The sequence below is a fragment of the Sebastes fasciatus genome, chromosome 22 (assembly GCF_043250625.1).
Source record: "Sebastes fasciatus isolate fSebFas1 chromosome 22, fSebFas1.pri, whole genome shotgun sequence".
NCBI classification, from domain to species: Eukaryota; Metazoa; Chordata; class Actinopteri; order Perciformes; family Sebastidae; genus Sebastes; species Sebastes fasciatus.
The window spans coordinates 18,925,273-18,946,412 of NC_133816.1; the positions used below are offsets into that span (position 1 = coordinate 18,925,273).

Sequence of the window (21,140 nt, forward strand, 5' to 3'; positions counted from 1 at the left end):
GGTCTTATTCAATTCAATACTTTTATTGCCATGTCAACCCACAGTTGATTGGAATTTGTTTCGGTGCAGTGGTCATTAAAAACAGACAAAAACACACACATTTGAATGAATGAATGAATGAATGAAAGACTTTATTTCGAACATATAATAAATAAAAACAGATACAAAATAATAACAAACAAAACAAGAGTTATAGTGTCCGAAAAGGAGTAGGTAGAAGAAAAACTTATATTACCCTACCCCTTTCTCACTTCTCCTCTATTAACTCATATATCATAGAATGATAATATAATATAATATAAAAACTATCTCAGATTTATTTACATCCCAAATTGAATATATGAACAGCATCCCAAATTTATTTACAACCCACAAATACATCCGCAGTTAAAAAGTATATAACCAACCTTTAACACAACTCTTCTTCAACCATGTACCTCCCAAAAATATCTTTCTTGTATAGCTTTTTAAATTGATTTATATTTGTGCTCCCCTTCAACCCATCACCTAACCCATTCCACAAATCCACCCCACAGACTGAAATACACATACTCTTCTTTTTTGTACGAACACAATGCTTTTTAAAATTAAATTTTCCTCTTAAATTATAACCCCCCTCCCTGTCACAAAACATTTTTTGAATATTGCCCGGAAGTGAATTATGTCTTGCTTTAAACATAATTATTGCGGTTTTAAATTTGACTAAATCCATAAATTTCAATGCATGTGACTTCAAAAACAGTGTGTTCGTGTGTTCCCTATATCCCACATTATTTACTATCCTGATTGCTCTCTTCTGTAGTATGCATAATGGTTGTAAGTTGCTTTTATAAGTGTTACCCCAAACTTCTACACAGTAATTCAGATATGGTGATACAAGTGAAGAATACAGAATGTGCAGTGATTTATGATCCAGTGTGTGTCTTGTTTTCCCTAAGACTGCTATGCTCTTTGCCAGCTTTGTTCTTACATAATTTATCTGAGGTTTCCAGCAGATTTTGTGGTCCAGTATTACACCCAGAAATGTATTTACATATACTCTTTCAATAGTCACATCATCTATTATCATTTGTACTGGTATGTCTATTTTTTGGTTTCCAAATAACATAAATTTAGTTTTGTCCAAATTTAATGACAATTTATTTCTGTCAAACCACCGTTGCAATTTTCTGATTTCTGTTGTGGCCACCTCCAAAAGCTGCTGCAGATTTTCCCCAGAACAACAAAAAAACATAGTGTACGTAGGAGACAACCACGAACATTTATGCAATCATTCAAACCAATAGCATCCTAAAATACTGTGAAGAGCCTTCCGCTATTGCAACTTCCCTTAAAGTGTCTAGTGCACAGCATTCCTAAAGTGCGTGTCGGCTGGAGCTTAATTTCCTCCTGCAAACGGTACGTGCTGTTCCTGTGGCGGGATGTCACACACACCTCAGACTCTGAAATCTCCTTCCAGAAGGAAGTTGTTATATCACAGTTACAAACTCAATGTTGTTGCTAATCATTGACATATCCCAGACTGTGAAAATCCCCCTAATATTTAGTATACAGAAAATATTTTTATTTTTAATTTTTAATAATTTTTTTAAGAGGGGCATTATGTAAACAAACTGGCATTTAAAGGGTTAAAATTCTGAAGATTAATTAATATTCGGTAGTTATTATCAGGACTGATGTTCACTCAGGGAAAGTGGAAAATTATATTAGTATAACAGTTTTAGGAAGGGGACATTTTGTCCTCTAAGGATATAAGAGCAGTTTTTTTAAAGTGAGGCACAAAGGTTAAAGTTTGATATTGTAAAAACATTTTATTAACGCAACAAAACACTCCCGCTTGTTATCACACTGTATTGTGGTCAGCTGTTACAGAGTTGTATTCAGCCTGTGGCACGCACACAGTAGGTCCTACGCTAGCAGTGCAAATATGTAAACTACGTAGGTAAATATTCATTGATGTGTTAAATAGAGAGGTCAGGTCAAGGTCCGACATTTTAGTTTGGTGAAGACACAATAAAAGTTTTATTTCTAGTTAATAAGAAATAAACATTGATTATTTCATCCTCTTTCAGTATAAACAAGAGACTGATACTGACTGGAAAGCAGAAGTTTTTAGTCCCGTCACAAAAGAAATGTTGGGAAACTACCCTTCTACTACGTTACTTTAATTGTGTTGTCATAACAACGTGATGTTTTATTGGAGGAAGATGCATTTGTTCCTCTCCAGAGGAAGGTCAAAGGTCAGAGTTGACACACAGCTTGAGCCTGGGTGGTTCAGTGGACGTACTGTCAGCTTCAGTTCAAGTGCATTTATTTATTTAACCCTTTTTATTACAAGCAAGAATAAGATAAGACAGTAAATCAAGACTACATTTTTTTATTTTATTTTATTTTCTATTCAGTTTTATCTTTATTTGTTTTGTTTTTTATTGTTTGATCAGTTTTATTATATTTTGTTTTTGTTTTGATTCATTTTTATTTTATTTTATATTCAGTTGTTTTTGTTTTTATTTTATTTATTTTTTTCATTTTCTTTCTTTTTATTTTATGTTTTATTTTTTCTTTTGTTTTATTTATTTATTTTATTCAGTTTGTGTTTGTTTCATTTTATTTTGTCTTATTTTTTTATTTTGTTTTATATTTATATTTTTCTATCTGATTTTATTCATTTATCTTTTTTAATTCTGTTTGTTTTATTTTTTATTTTGTTTACATTTTTTGCACACTTCTATAACAATGCTTGTACACGAAAAGATCATCTCACTATCACTTATTATAAGTAGAGATAGTAAGTAAGTAAGAAAGGAAAGTAAATAAAAAAGTTAAACATGCCTCAGTATGGGATAAGAGACATTTGAGAATGACTGCATGAATAAGATCAGAAGAACTTTTCACCTTTCAGATGCATGTTGTTGTTTCACAGGTGACAAACTACCAGTTAAGATGGTACTGCAGGTGTGTCTGGTTGTGTTAAATTTACAGGTGCAAGTAATTAGCCATTGCATAACAGTCGCAATAAATCAGTCAGCGTATAATGTATAACGACATTACACTTGCAGCAATATGAAATATTACTATTAGAGTTGCTGATTGCAATCTCACCTTTGTCTCACTGACTCTGTGGTGAGGTTTTCCCTTTCAGTTTCATATAGAACTGCATGTTTTCAACTCTTGGTCTTGTGTTTCTACTATTACTTCTACTACTACTACCACTAAATCTGCTGCTGTTTGTTGTCTCTACAGGCCGCCATGTGCTACGTTCACGTAGCTGCTCTGGTTGCAGAGTACCTGTACAGGAAAAGTAAGGCCCTCCGCACATCTACTGCACACAAAACTGTAAACAAACTCCATGTCTGGCTCAAATGTATCCTGTAATTGAACACTAAGCTGTGTGTGCAGCATTAATTAAACACGGTTGATTGAACCAACAAGCAAAATGACAGTTTGCTGATGATGGTATAAAGAAAGTATTTGCCAACGTCAAACCGCCACCACAATTAAGGCATGGCATCACATTATTAACCGACACTATGACGATGTGACTAAAGACAGTACAGTACACAGAACAGTACAGTACAATGCACGTAATCCTTCACCAGTAAACACTCTTTATGGAGCGTTGTGGTCCTCCAGGATGATTTGCCTGCCCTGGTGATAAAAGACAAGCCAGTTTGACTGTTGTTAGATACAGCATGCAAACACTCTGCACTCTCTAGTAAAAACAAAGCCTCACAATGCTACATGATCCTGCAGTCAAATATTAATCAAAACAAATGGTGTTTATCTTTGAGGCATGTCAGCGCGAGGTGCAACAGTTGGTCAACAGCTTACCGCTTATCTCACTAAAAATGTGTTGGCGCCTAGACGAGAGGCAGATACACTGTCTCTGCTTTTATTATGTGGGTTATTACGAGGTATGCCACGGAGGGATATTTATCTTTATCTGTAACACATCTCTACACGACGTTCCTCAAAAATACGTTCGGAAATCCATTTGGATTGTCACTGTTTTTAGAGCCACCAACTTCAAAACTCATGAAATAGTTAGTAGATAATTTCCTTTTGCACATCTAACCAGTTTTTTTTCACCTTGTCTTTGCTGCTCATCAGAGTTGTTCCCCACCGGCCTCGCAGCTTTTAAGAAGATTACCTTGAATATCGAAGAGGAAGCTGCGATGAGGGAAGACACCGGAATGCAAGACGTCTATTACACGGAGGTGAGGCCGTCTGCACAAGATCGGCTTTCTTGCATGTGACATTGTGAAGTGACTTTGGCAATAGTTAGTCAATACAGATACCTTGAAGCCGGGGAGCCCAAAATGGCTCGACTGCAGAGTGATAAATTACCCGGATCATCCGGCGATCTTCTGCATTCAGTACGGCTGCTTGTGTTTAGACAATAGTTAACATTTGAGAACATTTCTTTTCTTTCTATTTCTCAAATTAAGGTATCAGAAATAGTATTGTTTTGGTATCGGTACTGTAACTTGTGTATTGCATCAGCACTAGTGTTGAAAACTTTACATTAGGTTTAAATCCTAACAAAAAGACACCTTTTATTCCCTTTTCTGCCCCTTTTTAGGAAGTCCTGGTGGAACACCTCGAGGTCTGCGTGGAGGCGCTGTGGAAAGCCGAACGCTATGAGCTCATCACGCACATCGCCAAGCTCATTATCCCCATCTACGAGAAGCGTCACGAGTACGAGGTGCCGTAGCAACATCCCCACACACTCAAACAGATATCGTAAACACGCAGCCACTGTTTCTCGCCTTTCACTTGCAAAGTGATCCATCCATGTCCTCATTCTTTTGAAGGCCAAGTAATCACACCTATGTAAGGACTTTGGTTTGTGGTTGTTCTTTCTTGAGATAAATACTTACTCACCCTGTTCATTTCCCACTCCTCCTTCTTAGACTTGTTGACCTGCACTCACTGGGTTGTTAGCGCCTCTTCATCACATTTTGTATTGTTTGCCAGTAGGGTTGCTTGAGGCCACAGAAATGCAGCCACTTAACAACATACCAGTTCGACCTTTCTAACTACTAATTACTTGCAACCTGGTGGTTATCTAATGCTTTTAAAAGCTCTTCCTTGTTGCTCTTGAAAACAACATCAGGGCTAAGTTGTTGCAGCAATTTTTACCACTCGAGAATTGATAAAAATGATCAATAATCCCTCCAAAATACCACATTAAGACACCAAGACCTTGAGGAACACCATAGAAAAAGTCATGCTGTGATTTTGTATCAAAAACTGTTGACATTTGAAGATTTCTGCAAGAATTGCATTTTATCCCAGCATGCAGAAACCATTTTTACCATTTATACTGCATTGAAAAATCTGCTTTGTTTTGGCCCCAAACTGCATGTGATTATCATAAAGTGGGCATGTCTGTAAAGGGGAGACTCGTGGGTACACATAGAACCCATTTCATTCACATATCTTGAGGTCAGAGGTCAAGGGACTCCTTTGAAAATGGCCATGCCCGTTTTTCCTCGCTAAAATTTTGCCTAACTTTGGAGCGTTATTTAGCTTCCTTCCCAACAAGCTAAGCCCGCTACAGCCTCTGAAAGACAGAATAGTGGCCAAGCACCAAATATAATTTTGGCACAAATTGCTCTGTGTGATATCCTCAAGCCATACTCCTTCCTTTGTGTGCATGCTCATCCCTCAAAACGCAAATTGATACCTTCACCACAAGAGTAAAGACCATACAATTATCCAATGTAAACAAAGAAAAATGAGTTTGATTAATGTGTTTTACGTGTTTATTGGGGATATTACATTACTGAAATGCTTTTGCTCGTTCCTGCACGCACTGCTCAGTTGCTCCAATAAACAAACACTCAGAAAATAGACCAACTTTGATGCCATCTGTCTTATTTTTTCCAGAAACTAAGCCGGCTGTACGACACTCTGCACAGAGCCTACAACAAGATCATGGAGGTGATACAGTCAGGCCGCAGGCTGCTCGGGACATACTTCAGAGTGGCTTTTTACGGACAGGTGAGGACGACAAGCAGCTTCAAGGAGGTCTTTTATTTAAAGTGCAATTACAATGAGCAGCATCCAGTGCACCTGAGACACACAGCGCTATGCTGCATGCAAAAGAGGTTGGGTAGATAAACCAAACAGGTGTGGTGATGAATCATTCTCCTCTTTGTTTAAAGGATTACAGTGAAAGTGAAAGTGAATTCCAACCCTTGCCAGACAGCTTTAAAATAAGGAGATTGTTTATAAAGTCTTAATGACTGACGTGTGTATGTCCATGGCGAGGATGACATTTTTATACAGTATAACGCCCGGAACTCACTGGATGCATTAGCAGTGTTTGACAGCTACCTCTCTCTCGCACGCGTGTGACGTCCACTCCGACAGCGTTTCTGCTGCTGCTGCTGCTGAACTGCTACTGCCAGCCGTTTCTTTCTACATAGAGTTTGCCTTTCATAATGTCCATTTCATTTCATTATAAATGTCTTTTACATTTATTTTAGACAGAAAAAAGGTTAAGAAGCATGTGCTCATTTGTAAATAATAGTAATAATCCACAATTAAAACCCCGTACTTTATTCAATCATGGAGCCGAGCAAGTCACTAAAGCAGCTGCAGCAGAGGAGACGCTGCCGGTGTCGACCCCACAGGCGTGAGAGACGCAGCAGTCCATGCAGGCAGTCTGGTCCGGGCGTTATGCTACGTTCACACTACCAGCGCCAAAAGCAATAAAACGGCCATCGTGGTCAGCTACATTGCCAGCGAGTCGCCGTTGAAGTGTTGCTCAAGCGCTTGTTGACGTAGTTATGTCGTTAAATAGCACTGGGGACTAGATAACGGTGTGTTTTGTTGAGACCATCTCAACTTTATTTTTAGCGTGTCACGCCCGACACGTTGCGTGACAGTCTGTAGCTTCATGCCACTGACTTCCATTGAAAAAGACTTGTATAATGTTGCTGTGTAGTTCGCAGTGTGAACGTAGAGTTACGTGAAGTGGAGTGCAGTGCATGAGGAATTCAGCTTTTCAAATTGTGAGGAAGCAGGGAAACAATTTAAATACATGGGTATTATTAGTGTTTGGGACTTCTGTTAAAAAGGTTTTACAGTTAGAAGTGAAAATGGACATTATGTGTCTCTGTATTGTTTTGTTTTGGTGGACTGAGGACTGAGAGAATCCCCTGTCATCATGACACATAAATAATGTCTGTCCTAACGTGACTCAATCCATTTGTTGGGGATCGCGTAGGCGTGTATCACATCCCTCTTCAATGTTGAATATATAATGGAAATGTGCCAAATGTTGAAAATCTGGAAGTGAAATTACAGTCATTACAAATATGATTTGTAAGAGCAGCTGAGTGCAACACAGTAACTCTTCTCGCCATGCAAGGGTTACAATTACAGCTTTGTGATAGCACTCCAACAACAAGCAGGTTCAAGTCCGCGGACGCAATAAACTGGCTCAAATAGCTGCAGTGACGTTAGTCAAGCAGAACACTTTCAGGAAATGTTGTGTCATGCAAATGCGTTGTGCCAGTAAAGCGAAATGTGGTGTAAGTGTTGCATATTACTTACAACAAGGCTATAAAATACATTGAGAGGATTTCCTGTTTCTGTGCTATACAATTTCTCCATCATTTGTTAATGTGCATTGGGCCCATCTTTATGGAGGACGGAACCTGCCAAAATCAAAAACAAATCAATAAATATGTCATTAAATGTAGCAATAATAATATAAAAAAATAAATGTAGCCATTAATGAATTGATAAAATGTGACATGAATTGATATTTCTGTTTTAATTTGCTTCTTTATTTCTTTATTTCTTTATTTCTTTATTTCTTTATGTTTGCATTAATTCCCTTATTTATTTACTCGTCTGTTTAATTTCCCTGGTCCCTGTAACCTTCCACTTGAATTCCCTCCACGTGTTTGAGCGGGTTACCAAGTGTGATTCAGAGCATGATTCACGCCACTGTTGGCATTGTTGGCACTTGAAGTTGATTATAAGTTGTAAGTTGTATTGAAAACACTGAAGGAAAAATAACATTTTAAGACCCGTTACTGAACTAAAAATGGACTGTCTCTCGTTGTGTTTTGTGCAGGGTTTCTTCGAGGAGGAGGACGGAAAGGAGTACATTTACAAAGAGCCCAAGCTCACCGGCCTGTCCGAAATCTCTCAGCGGCTGATGACACTCTACGGGGAAAAGTTTGGGCCGGAAAACGTCAAGATAATTCATGACTCAAACAAGGTGCGGTAGATAAATGGAGGAAGAACATAATGAACATAATGTTGGAAATGTTTCCTCTCCATGGAGTCATTGGGAAGTCTCGATTGACAAGATAAAATCGGACTTCTTTGGCTGCTCTTATTGTGAATCAGTGGAGGTTGAGGGGGCAGCTTGTGTTGAAGCAGTCAAGAGGGATGTTGAGGGATTCTCAACAAGTCATCCGAGCCTCAATTATCTTCCCCAACTCTCTGTAGTGCTTTTTGCAATTCTATTTTATTTAAAGGTGATTGCTTTCCCTCAGGTAAACGCCAAAGACCTGGACGTCAAGTTCGCCTATTTCCAGGTGACGTTTGTCAAGGCGTACTTTGAGGAGAAGGAGGCGCCGGAGAAGAAGACCGACTTTGAGAAGTGCCACAACATCAACCGCTTTGTGTTCGAGACGCCGTACACGCTGACGGGCAAAAAGCACGGCGGGGTGGAGGAGCAGTGCAAGAGGAGGAGCGTGCTAACAAGTACGTGAAACACACTCGTGCACAAAACACCTCATCATTTAAAATGCAACATGTTTAACACCACATTAATAATGCATTCATCTGTGTTATCATGATGACACATCGTACAGAGACAAAGCAAAGACCTCAGCATTACATCTCATCCATTTGAAGTCATAGTTAAAGGGATAGTTTGTAGTGGGGGTTGTATGAGGCAACTATCCATAGACTACCTACAGTAGATGGCGGTCGGCACGTATCTTAGGGCGCTTTCACAAGACATAGTCAGAGTGAAATTGATACTTTCGGTTTGTTTTGTATTTAGTTTGGTTAGCTTTTCACAGTGCACACATTAAAACCTCCAAATAAAAAAATTAAAAATAGCTGAGGGGCGCGTACGAAGGAGCAAATTTATCTTTTTCATCTCGAGAGCTGCCACATCTGTGCAGGGAATCGCAGACTTTGATATACTGCTGTTGAAGTGTTTTCACTTTGACTTGGCACTGCTCTACTGTTTGCACAAAATCCCTTCACCTCTAGTTTATCTCCAATGACTTTATAAATGTCACTATTTTTATGGACTTTATTTAGCATGTTCTGCAGCCTAGATGTCCATCTCAACAAATGCTCACACAGGCAGCTTGCGTTTTGGTTTCGCTTAGAAACAGTCTGAGACCATCTCTCGCAAGCAATCTTGAACCGGTTGTTTTGGTCAGCACCAGAGTTCGATGTTGTCTTGTGAAAGCGCCCTTAGACACCTAAAAAAATCAATATCAGTTGAAGTGTACGCTATATTTATAATATTTTCACCACCTTATTTTGCCGTCAGACAGCCCTTTCCAACGGGGAACTGATTATCTTTGCTCTCTTCAAAGCCAAACTAACCGATCGAGGCAGCGGTAGACCAGCGACTCCTGTGTTCTGAGAGGTAAAAATTACTGTTTTTGTCAATGGAGTCTGGTGGCTTTGAAGAGAGCGTAGATAACGGCTTCAGTTCCCCGTAATGAAGTACTCCTGTCTGTTTCTTCAAACTGGGGGCGTGCCGACCGCCATGTACAGTAGGTACTACACTGACTATGGATAAGTACCTCATACAACCCCACTTTCAAAAATCCGAACTATCTCTTTAATGTTATGTACAAAAACTAGAATCTTTTCTTACAGAGCAGATGTGCGTTGTTTTATTTTTTATATAACTTTTGACTGCCCACCGTGTGACCTCCTTAATGGCAGTAAACATCAAAACAGCTGGTTACTGTAGCGAGGGGCAGCTGGATATCAGGATCCCTCCAGCCACACTCTATTCAAGTATCTCTGGCTTATCTCATGTCATTGAGCCTTACTGTAATAACAGCAGAACAAAACAACAGATGCTTTTCTTTCTGTGAATCAAAACAAATATAGTGTTGCTACAGTAAGCCGTCAAACTTGTCATCGCATTTGATCCCTTTGCACATGACAAGCAACTGAGGGCTCACCTGAAGATGACCCTTTAAAGAAGCACATCCGGCTCATGTTCATTTTGTTCTATTTGAAAGCATGACCCAACCAGTTTTCTCCTTGCCCTCTTCGTCTCCAGCCGCCAACACCTTCCCGTATGTGAAGAAGCGCGTGGAGGTGTTGGGGGAGAAGCAGGTGGAGCTCAAGCCGGTGGATGTGGCCATAGATGAGATGAAGGCGCGGACGGCAGAGCTGACCAAACTCTGCGCCAACCAGGAGGTGGACATGATCCAGCTGCAGCTCAAACTGCAGGGCTGCGTCTCTGTGCAGGTAAAGGTCTCAGACACTCAGGCACACAGCTGAGGGAAAAATAAAATACCATAATAAACAAGAAATATTTTTTTTATTACTTTTTATTTTGTTTCATCCAAACAAATTAAATCAAGGGGTCACTGACGCACCATGGGTCTGTGGTTTACAAAAGAGTCCATTGTCCGTGCAAAATGTATGTGATTCTGATGATTCCAATTGATGACCTCAACATTTTGTCATTTTTTTTTCATAAGCATTGGAGCTTTATTTAGGGAGAATTTGCAGTAGCTGTGTAGTCAGTCTTATTCACAGTCTGAAGATGCAGCGGAGCAAGTTTGGTGTCAATTGAGCAAAACAATTGTGGGCGGAGATATAATAAGTTTTAGTGATGGGCGTTATAATTCCTGCCAGGTGGAAGCATCTGAACATTTCTGCTCACTTGGGCTACATGTTGGCGGAAGTTGCAAAGTTGTAACACGTACGGCTAAAGCCAGTTGAAGAAGTTTAGCATAGGACTGGACCTATATGTGCAAAGTTTGGTTTATTTTCATGCATGAAGATTGACAAAAACAAGATAATAATAACTGCTGCATGGCAAATCACCCACTTTAATAACAGTTTATATATCTAATATTTGTATAAAGAACAAACATGAACTGCTGTTATTGCGCAAAACTGGCCTGTTGTCGGTATGAGTGTTATGAAAAGGACAAATGGTGCGTGCGTGCGTGCTGATTATTATCTGTTTGCGTGCTGAACAGAGAATAGGAATGCTTAACACTTTGAGGCATGTCTTGCTGCAGGTGAACGCAGGTCCCATGGCATACGCCAGAGCATTCTTGGATGACAGTAAATCCAACCAGTCTGGCAACAAGAAATTAAAAGATCTCAAGGACATTTTCAGGTACTCTTTGTCCTTATAATTAGCTGCTTGTTGATTCTCATTTTAATCTGTTCTGTTCCTTATTGTCCCTTCTTCCTCATTTCTATTATTAAATTAATGGTTGATTATTAGTTATTAAGTTTGTCGTTTTATTTTTTTTATAATTGCAGGCGTTTTGTCGAGGCTTGCAGTATAGCTCTTGACATCAACGAGCGTCTTATCAAAGAGGACCAGTTTGAGTACCACGAGGGGCTGAAGGCCAACTTCAAAGAGATGGTAAAGGAGCTATCTGACATCATCCACGAGCAGGTAATAAACTTCTGCGTACGTTTACACCCCTATGACACAGACATTTATACTGCTTTGATGTGAGAGGTTGCTGCAGTGGATTGGAAAATCATCAAACATGTGCACACAGGAGTGAGGCAAATCAATATGTATTAAATTATTTACTTATCTACAATATGCCATCATAAGAGCCAGTAACATAAAGAAAATGGAAACTGAGACAAATCAAACTGCACATCCATATGAATCATTATTAACATGTGCCATGTGCCATGTTTTCTCTATCCACAAGTGAGTCACTATAATTTTTATTGCACCCATAATTACCTTGAGCAGCAGCAAAAGTTGAAGTCCACTTCGCCGTGGTTTATTTTAGTGAATAGCTTAAAGTGCAAATAACCAGAACGTGGGCGGCGTGGCTATAAAAATCAACAAACAGTAAACCTGAGTGATCTTACTGGCACAGAAAGAGCCATTATCAACACATTATCCCTGCTGGTTACGTTGCATAAACGAAGGCCTGATTTCATTAAGACTTTGGGCCTAATGTTTCGAGAAGTTTTCAGGAGCCGCTATAATGTCCCTGATGCTTAATGTTTAACATTGGTGATGAATGTTCGGACTTGGGAGTGAGTCATAATGAGTTGCGGAAGCTGTGTTAATTTAACATCCAGAAATAATTGAGAACTGATTTCCTCTTGTACATTTCCTGGATAAATATTCAGTAGAATCGAGCTGATTCTCCCGACTCGTCTCTACATGCTGTAATATCACGTTGCACATCATTGCACTGTTGCTCAATAATATTGTGTACTTTACCCTCTTCCCATCAGTGGAATGTGACATCTCTGTGTTGCAGCATTGTTATTGTGCCAGCTGACATTTGATATAACTTTAGCTGCTCTGATTTCACTGAACTAACTGGTCTGCCTCTTTCTCTCCATTGTGCTGGCCTTTAGCTTTAAGGAAAAACAGGTAAAGTGATCATGAAGTGTGTTAAAGCTCCGTTTTGTCCTTTTTGATACCCATCAATTTTCAATTTGCACCCATTTTATGGTTGAATGGGTAATCTAAATAACATCAATTCATCCAGATACAATGCAACAATCAAAATGGAAAGACTCTAAAAAAAAATGGGTGATTAAAGGGACTGTTTGTAGCTTCTTACACGTCTAAATCAATCCGGGTCGGTGTCCCATGCGCGCTCGCGTGTGGCTACACTGTTCAGATTCAGAGTCCAACACAAACTATACGGAAGCACCAAAACCGCAAAGTTTTATCTAGTGAAGCCCGTCTTGCAAAACAGTGTTGGCCGCGGTCGGAGGATGCGGGGGAAACCGTAACTTTGGTCTCCAGGACCGGAGTCTCTGCTGTACTCTGCTCCTCTGCCTGCTTGCCTTCACTCACAGCCTGCTCCACCTCTACACGTGCATGCACGCACACTACACACTGCAGAAGAGTTAGTTTAGCTCTGAGAATATCTAGTGAATGCAGAGTGGACGTTTGTGCAGAAATAACTGCTGCAGCTCCTCCAGAACAACATTATAACATCGCTGTTACAACCAATTTCTAATTCTTACAAACAGTTCCTTTATTTACCACAAGTGAGAATAAAAGAAGACGAATCAGGCAAATGCATTCAAACAGAAAAGATTTTAAGCATCCGAAAGGCATTCAGAGGATGAAAGTGTTTCTGGCGGACGTGCCAGCCGTTGAATCCGCCTTCGACAAACTTGCCAGATCACGCTAAGGTATTTACATTGCAGATTGTGGTCAACGCCGGCGCGGCAGATGGTGTTGAAAACATTGCAAATGAGAGATGCCACTAATCAAATGATGTTTGCTTACACAGTAGCGTCCTGGTTAAGGTTGAAATATTTGCATGTCTAGACATGTAAAACACAACATCCTGGTCACAGATCATACTGCTACCTCAGTTCCAAAACAAACCAGGATGACCGGCAAAATGAACATCCAGGTTTCTGTTCTGTTGTTGTCATTGTTGTTGTCAAACCTGTCTCCTCTGGAGCAGAGAAGAAGAAGAAGAATTCTGTCCTCTAGAAATGAAAGAGCTAAATGTTTTGTATAGATCGGATCGGAGAATGTATTGATCTGTTTAACAGATTAATTGCAGGATGTTGCCGTCTCATCACAAGTCAGCCATAAACTGAACTGGGCGTATCAACCTCTGACGGAGAAGTGATGATAACTTACAGTAGATGTTGAAATTGCACTAGAATAACGGCTGATGCAGAAGTTGAGTTTGAGGGCTTGGCCGGATTTTGACGTGAGGCAAGTTGTAACAGACATTGCATGGATGAATGCCTGTTGGAGATAGATGCAATGTGATTTGTCAGGTTATTGATAATCAGATGAGACAGTGTTCCTCTTCATAACTGATAACCTGCAGTGTAGCGGTTTCTGGCACAACTTGCAACACTTAGTAGTAGGGCTGTCAATCGAAAATATTTAATCGTGATTAATCACGTGATTGTCTATAGTTAATAGCGATTAATCACACATTTTTATCTGTTCAAAATGTACCTTAAAGGGAGATTTGTCAAGTATTTAATACTCTTATCAACATGGGAGTGGACAAATATGCTTGCTTTATGCAAATGTATGTATATATTTATTATTGGAAATCAATTAACAACACAAAACAATGACAAATATTGTACGGAAACCCTCACAGGTACTGCATTTAGCATAAAACCAGCTCACATCATAACATGGCAAACTGCAGCCCAACAGGCAACAACAGCTGTCAGTGTGTCAGTGTGCTGACTTGACTATGACTTGCCCCAAAACTGCATGTGATTATCATAAAGTGGGCATGTCTGTAAAGGGGAGACTCGTGGGTACCCATAGAATCCATTTTCATTCACATATCCTGAGGTCAGAGGTCAAGGGACCCCTTTGAAAATGGACGTGCCAGTTTTTCCTCGCCAAACACAGTGTCTAGTAGTACTTTCTATTTTGCTGCATGTAGTATTTGGTTTCTGCCGCAGCTGCTCCATCAGATCCCAATCCCAGATTTAATCAGCAATTCAAAAAAACATGCAAAGAAAGATCAGATCAGATGATGAGATATCAGAGAAATACCAACGAGTTTAGAAAATAAAAAAATATGTGTTGCAAGGATAACATGACTTTACATACAGCAACGGGGGAATGCTATGTGGACACTTTCACTTTCACTTTCATCGTTTGTTGCAACATTATTTATAAAACTACTTTAATAACTTTGTTTTATGTATTTCATTGTACAAAACACATCTCATAGTGTGTCGCATTGTATCAGCCCATTCAATTCAATGTGTGGGGGCAGAAATAGAGATGATTTGAGTACGAGTGTGCGTCTGACCTCTGCCTTTATGTGTGAACTGTCTGTGTTTTTGCTTTGACCCCAGATCTACCAGGAGGACATGATGCGCTCGCTGTTACAGAACTCCCTCCATGTGTTTCGTGCCATCAGCGGGACGTCCGCCAACCTGGTCTGAGCTCTGTCCCACCGGCCTCCCTCTGCCACCGCCGCCAACTGCCCTTATATAGAGGACGGAACCTGTCAAAATAAAAAATAAATAAATAAATGACTCAATAAATAAATATGTCTTTAAATATAGCAAAAGAATAATATTAAAAATAAGTGTAGCCATTATTTAATTGATGAAATGTGACATAAATGTATAATTCTGTTTTAACTTGCTTCTTTATTTTTGTATGTGTAAAGAAATATATAAAGAAAATGATACAGAAATAAGTTGGTAAGGTAAATAAGTTTGTGGAAATGAATAAGGGAAATAAATAAATACATTAATGCATAAATACATAAATACATTAATGCATAAATACATAAATACATTTTTATGTTTGAAAATAAATTAAAAGAAATGCAATGCAAAAATTAAATAAATAAAAAAAAACAAATGCAAAAATAAATAAAAAATTTAATGAAAATAAATACATCATGAGGCAAAAATGCATAAAGAAATATAAAAAGAAATGTATAAAGACAAGAATACAGAAATAAATAAGTTTGGGGAAATAAATAAGGGGTGAAATGCAAAGGGAAAATCATGCATAAATAAATAAATGCATAAGTAAATAAATACATTTAAAAATAAATGCAAATGAAAAAAAGAATTAATATAAATAAATACATAAATAAATAAAAGGGAAAATTAAACAAGAGTAAATAAATAAAGGAATTAATACAAAGATAAATAAATAAATAGGCAAATTAAAAAATATATAAATTTATGTCACATTTTATCAATTAATTAATGGCTATATTTATTTTTTATTTTATTTTTTGCTACATTTACTGACATATTTATTCATTTATCAAGTCATTTATTTTTTATTTTGGCATGTTCCGTCCTCTATGCCCTCATGTATACACTCTCACTTCTCCCTCAAGGACCTGAACTGGGTGAGGGTGTCTCTCAGTTTCACATCTGCCCAGCTACACTTGCCAACACACCCCACTGGTGAAAATGCCATTTGGCCATCATCAGCACCTCTACTGTACTTGTACGTGCAGAAGATGGTTGGGGTGACAGATCGCAGCGCAGAAAGTTGGATGTATTCAAACCACAGCAGCAGTATTTACAGAGAATGTATCGCAGCAGCAGCACCGACTAATGGTCAGCATGCCAGGTTCAGGTGTTATGCTGAGTCATGCTAGGTTGCACTTTTATTTCTGCCTTTGTGATGAACTGCAGGATTGACTGTTAGAGGCAGATACTGTACTAAAAGCAATTATTTTCCGTCCTCTCTCTCTCTCTCTGCAATGTTGCCCTTCAGATCTATGCAGGACACCACGCTCCCTCCACAATTCCTTTTTTACTACTCGAGTCGACTTTTTAGAAGCATCTCAGTGTTTTGTTTGGTCAGGCTTTTCTAGTCTGTCTCAGCAGGGTGAGCATTAAGATAGTCAAGCCGAGGGTTTATTGGCTAGCATTCCTGTGATAAACAGATAAGTCCCGTCTAAAGAGCAGCAGCTCCGAGTGAGCGCCGGGCAAAAGTTACTGCCCTGTTTGTTTAATGACAAATGCCTTCTCAGTGTGTTCCCTAAAAGTCAAAGAAAGGACAGACCTCAGGGTTGTATTAAAGCTGTGTGATAAAGCTGCTCTCAAGAAGGGTTGGCTTAGTTTAAAAGTAGCTCAATTACATTGTAAATGTAAAAAAAATATGTTGTATTAGAGGTATTTAATATGATTACAAATTCTATCAGAGCTTTAGAACAATCATGAAACAGTATTCTCTCTCTATGGGCTCCTTTTTAGACATTTGAAGTCAGAAACAGGACACACCGATTACAGCGGTGTGATAATATTTACTTCAGTACAGGAAGTGAAGAGAGTTCCTAACATCTGGGTTAAGATCCAGTGCCTTTGTGCTTCTGAAACGACTCCCTTATCTCAAGTAATAAGACCTTCATCACGGCGCTGGTTATTTACAGTATTTCACAAGTGCTACACTGTAATTAGCAGATAGATGAATAATATTTAAGCAGATGTACATAACTTTGTTGCCATGCTGTATGTAAAGTGAATTCTGTATCCTTGTATGTTTGTACGTACTGTATGTATGTATTTATATTTGTAATGTTTTGGACCTCAGTCCAAATCTGTCCTAGCAGAGAGATTTTTTTTCCATTTTTATTGCATTGTATACTGAAGTGCAGCTGCTTGTCAAACTTACTTTGTAAAGCCATTTTCCAATAAAACCTGGAAAAACTTATTGAGAGTTTGGAGACGATACATTTCACGTATAAGGCACCAAAAGGTGGCTAGAGCCGGCCCTGCGTTCATATGGACTGTCAGCTTGCTCCCATTCAGCCACAAGAATGTATGAAAATCGTTGAGTTGCATCATGGGAAGTGTAGGATCCAACGCTTTCGGAGCATGAGTCCTACTACTGGACCAAAAGCCAGGATATTTTGGCCTCTGCTGCATTGATTTTGACTTCTCTTTTCTTTAATCTGTCCCTTGTGAACCCTCCAACTTTGTGACTAACTTTATACAAAAATTGCTGGAGTAACCCCTTAAAGGGACTGTTTGTAAGAATCCGAAATTGATTGTAACAGCGACACCTGTGGCCGTTAAGTCAACAAAAGTCAGTGTCCTGTTGCTCGCGCTCGCCCGTGTGCACGCTCTACCTGAATGTGAGCGAGCATCCGTCAAAACAGTGAGGCGACACACGTCAGCTAAAACCACAATATCACTATATTTCACCTGCTTGGCAGTAATGTTAGCTGACCAGACAAAGGTCTCTCCATGAATCAGTGTTGATCCTAATGTTGGATTTTCCTGCCTCAGCCTCCCGACCGCGGCCAGAGGGAGACACTGACACCCAGTCGGAGACGATAACGTTTCTCGTTGCAGAACTCCGTCACATCACAAGACACGGGAAACCTCTGTTGGTCTGGAGGAGCTGCAGCATTTATCTCTGCACAAACGTCCACTGAACATTCACTAGATATTCTCAGAGCTACTAACTCTTCTGCAGTGTGTAGTGTGCACGCATGCACGTGAGGTGGAGCGAGCTGAGTGAAGGCAAGCAGGCAGGCAGAGGAGCAGAGTACAGCAGAGACTCCGGTCCTGGAGACCAAAGCTACGGTCTCCCCCGCGTCCTCCGACCGCGGCCAACACTGTTTTGCAAGACGGGGTTTACTAGATAGAACTTTGCGGTTTTGGTGCTTCCGTGTAGTTTGTGTTTAAGTCTGAGTCTGAACAGCGTAGCCACACGCGAGCGCGCTTGGGACACCGACCCGGATTGATTTATACGTGTAAGAAGATACAAACAATCCCTTTAAGATTTTTATTATGTGGAACTAAGGGGCCCAACCATGGATGTATTAAGAGAACTGGATACAGCGTTGGAGGCGGGGCGCATGATGCCAAAATGGCTCGACTTCCGATTGGAAAAGTACCCGGATCTTCCGGCGATCGGTCACATGCCTCGGTCACGGATTCGCAACCGTCACGCTGTCGTCACGTCTTGCTAACTTCTCCTCCCAGCCCTCGCTCCAGCCTCGGTCTGGGTCTCATTCACATGAACGGAGGAAGGAAAACGACCGGCGCTCTTCCTGGGGGGCTTGATTCAGCCACAAGATTGTATGAGTAGTTGAGTTGCATCATGGGTAGTGTAGGATCCAACACTTCTGAAGCATGACTCATACTACTGGGCTAAAAGCCAGGATATATTGACCATTATTTGTTCTTTAATCCGTCCCTTTGTGAGCCCGCCAACTTTATGACTATAAAACTTTATAAAAAAAATTGATGGAGTAACCCCTTTAAGATTACAATGAATGTCTTCATATAAGAGGTGTTGAAGTGAACACTTGCTCACTCACTTACAGATCAAGCTTGTCATAAAACAATGCAGCTGAGATCAAACGTACAGTATGTTTTGTACCATCAGTTTGTAGGCTGCTACTGTACACTGTGCTGTTTGTTGCTGCATGAAGCCATTAACCATAAAGTTAATCCGTTTATTGATTCACAGAGTCATCCAGAGCCTGACGACTTCCTGGAGGAATGGATGGATACTTGGTGGTTTGGAGCATATCGCACTTAAGATCCCAAGCATGCGCGTTGTGCCTTTCATTAAGAGAGAGAGTGAGAGAGCGCCTTTAACTCTTTACGCACAGTGTTTTAAGGGTTGGTGAAAAAAAGATTAAGTTAGATCATTGTTGCCTTGTTTGAAAGTATTAATGCTGGACCATTGAACTTCTAGCTGGGATGCACATTAAACACCAGGATCCAAGAGCCAGTTAACCATTTATTCAGAGAGGTTAATGGGTGGAGGTTGAAGGATGGATAAGGGATGAAGATATGGATGATTTTTCTGCACAATAAACAAATTAAATCAATATATTACCATGCTTACCACAATTTGTAATAAAAAATAAGAGGTACGTAGTCATCTTACGTTATTAATGCATCGGCTTCTTAAGGGTGTTCAACATTCTCCATCCGGTACCTAATTATAACAAGCATAAATTAATACAATTTAACAAAATATACAAACACTTCTTCTCAAAATTAACAGGTTGCCTTACTTACTCAATCTGACATTAGCTCACAGGTAAGTGGCCTATATTACACCGCTCCAAAACAGTACCAGGATCTATCAAGGGACTGTTTGTAACTTTTTACACGTATAAATCTACCCGGTCGGGATCCCATGCGCGCTCGCGTGTGGCCGGAGTCTCTGCCTGCTTACCTTCACTCACACAACGCACGTGTTCTCGCTGTCTAGCTCCACCTCTACACGTGCATGCACGCACACTATACACTGCAGGAGAGTTAGTAGCTCTGAGAATATCTAGTGAATGTTTGTGCAGAAATAAATGCTGCAGCTCCTCCAGACCAACAGAGGTTTTCCGTGTCTTGTGAAGTGACAGGGCTCCGCAGAGAGAAACGTTATCGTCTCCGACCGGGTGCCAGTGTCTCCCTGCGGGCACAGTCGGGAGACGATAACGTTTCTCTTCCTGCTTCAGCCCCAGAGGCTGAAGCAGGAAAAGCCAACACTAGGGTCAACAGTGATTCATGGAGAGACCTTCGTCTGGTGAAAATATGAAGTATGAAATATAAAGTGATATTGTGGTTTTAGCTGACGTGTGTCGCCTCACTGTTTTGAGCGATGCTCGTTCAGGTATATTTAGAGCGATCAAGCGCGAGCCCGACGCTGACTTTCGTTGATTTAACGGCCACAGGTGTCGCTGTTATCAAGCATTTCTGAAAGTTACAAATAGTCCCTTTAACTACTTACTCATTATTATTTTTTAATTTGTATATTTATATGTGTATATGCATGTATGTATATGTATGTATATACATATATATATATATATTTTTACTAACCTCTCCTCTCTCCATGTATCCACTCTATAGACCCCAACCCAAGGCACACACAGAAATGTGCTAACTGGCCTGTCTTCACTGTTCTTGTCGTCCTCTTGTTGTTGTGTTAATGTATTGTCTTTTGTCTTGCAATATATAAAATATATATATATATATATATATATTATGTATGTATATGTATATGTATATGTATATATATATATATATATATATTATGTATGTATATGTATATGTATATGTATATATATATATATATATATATATATATTATGTATGTATATGTATATGTATATGTATATATATATATATATATATATATATATATATATATATATATATTATGTATGTATATGTATATGTATATATATATATATATATATATATATATATATATATATTATGTATGTATATGTATATGTATATGTATATATATATATATATATATATATATATATATATATATATATATATATATTATGTATGTATATGTATATGTATATGTATATATATATATATATATTATGTATGTATATGTATATGTATATGTATATATATATATATATCCTCCCCTTCTCCAGACTCCTCCCCTTGATGATTAAGGTGACTCCGTGTCACCATCACATCTT

The 21,140-nt window shown here is 39.2% G+C and overlaps 1 protein-coding gene across 4 annotated transcripts in view; it reads left to right on the forward strand.

The window, feature by feature from the left end:
- dock11 (dedicator of cytokinesis 11) overlaps nt 1-17,380 on the forward strand; it is a 77,302-nt gene extending 59,922 nt beyond the window's left edge. For all 4 annotated transcript variants that reach the window (XM_074622783.1, XM_074622784.1, XM_074622785.1 and 1 more), the window contains 10 exons: nt 3,244-3,301; nt 4,111-4,217; nt 4,583-4,705; nt 5,893-6,006; nt 8,096-8,242; nt 8,523-8,733; nt 10,292-10,482; nt 11,268-11,368; nt 11,518-11,656; nt 15,049-17,380. In XM_074622783.1, coding sequence (XP_074478884.1) covers nt 3,244-3,301; nt 4,111-4,217; nt 4,583-4,705; nt 5,893-6,006; nt 8,096-8,242; nt 8,523-8,733; nt 10,292-10,482; nt 11,268-11,368; nt 11,518-11,656; nt 15,049-15,138 — 1,281 coding nt within the window. In that variant the 3' untranslated portion in view covers nt 15,139-17,380. The remainder of the gene's footprint in view (nt 1-3,243; nt 3,302-4,110; nt 4,218-4,582; nt 4,706-5,892; nt 6,007-8,095; nt 8,243-8,522; nt 8,734-10,291; nt 10,483-11,267; nt 11,369-11,517; nt 11,657-15,048) is intronic.
- Nucleotides 17,381-21,140: the final 3,760 nt, after the last annotated feature.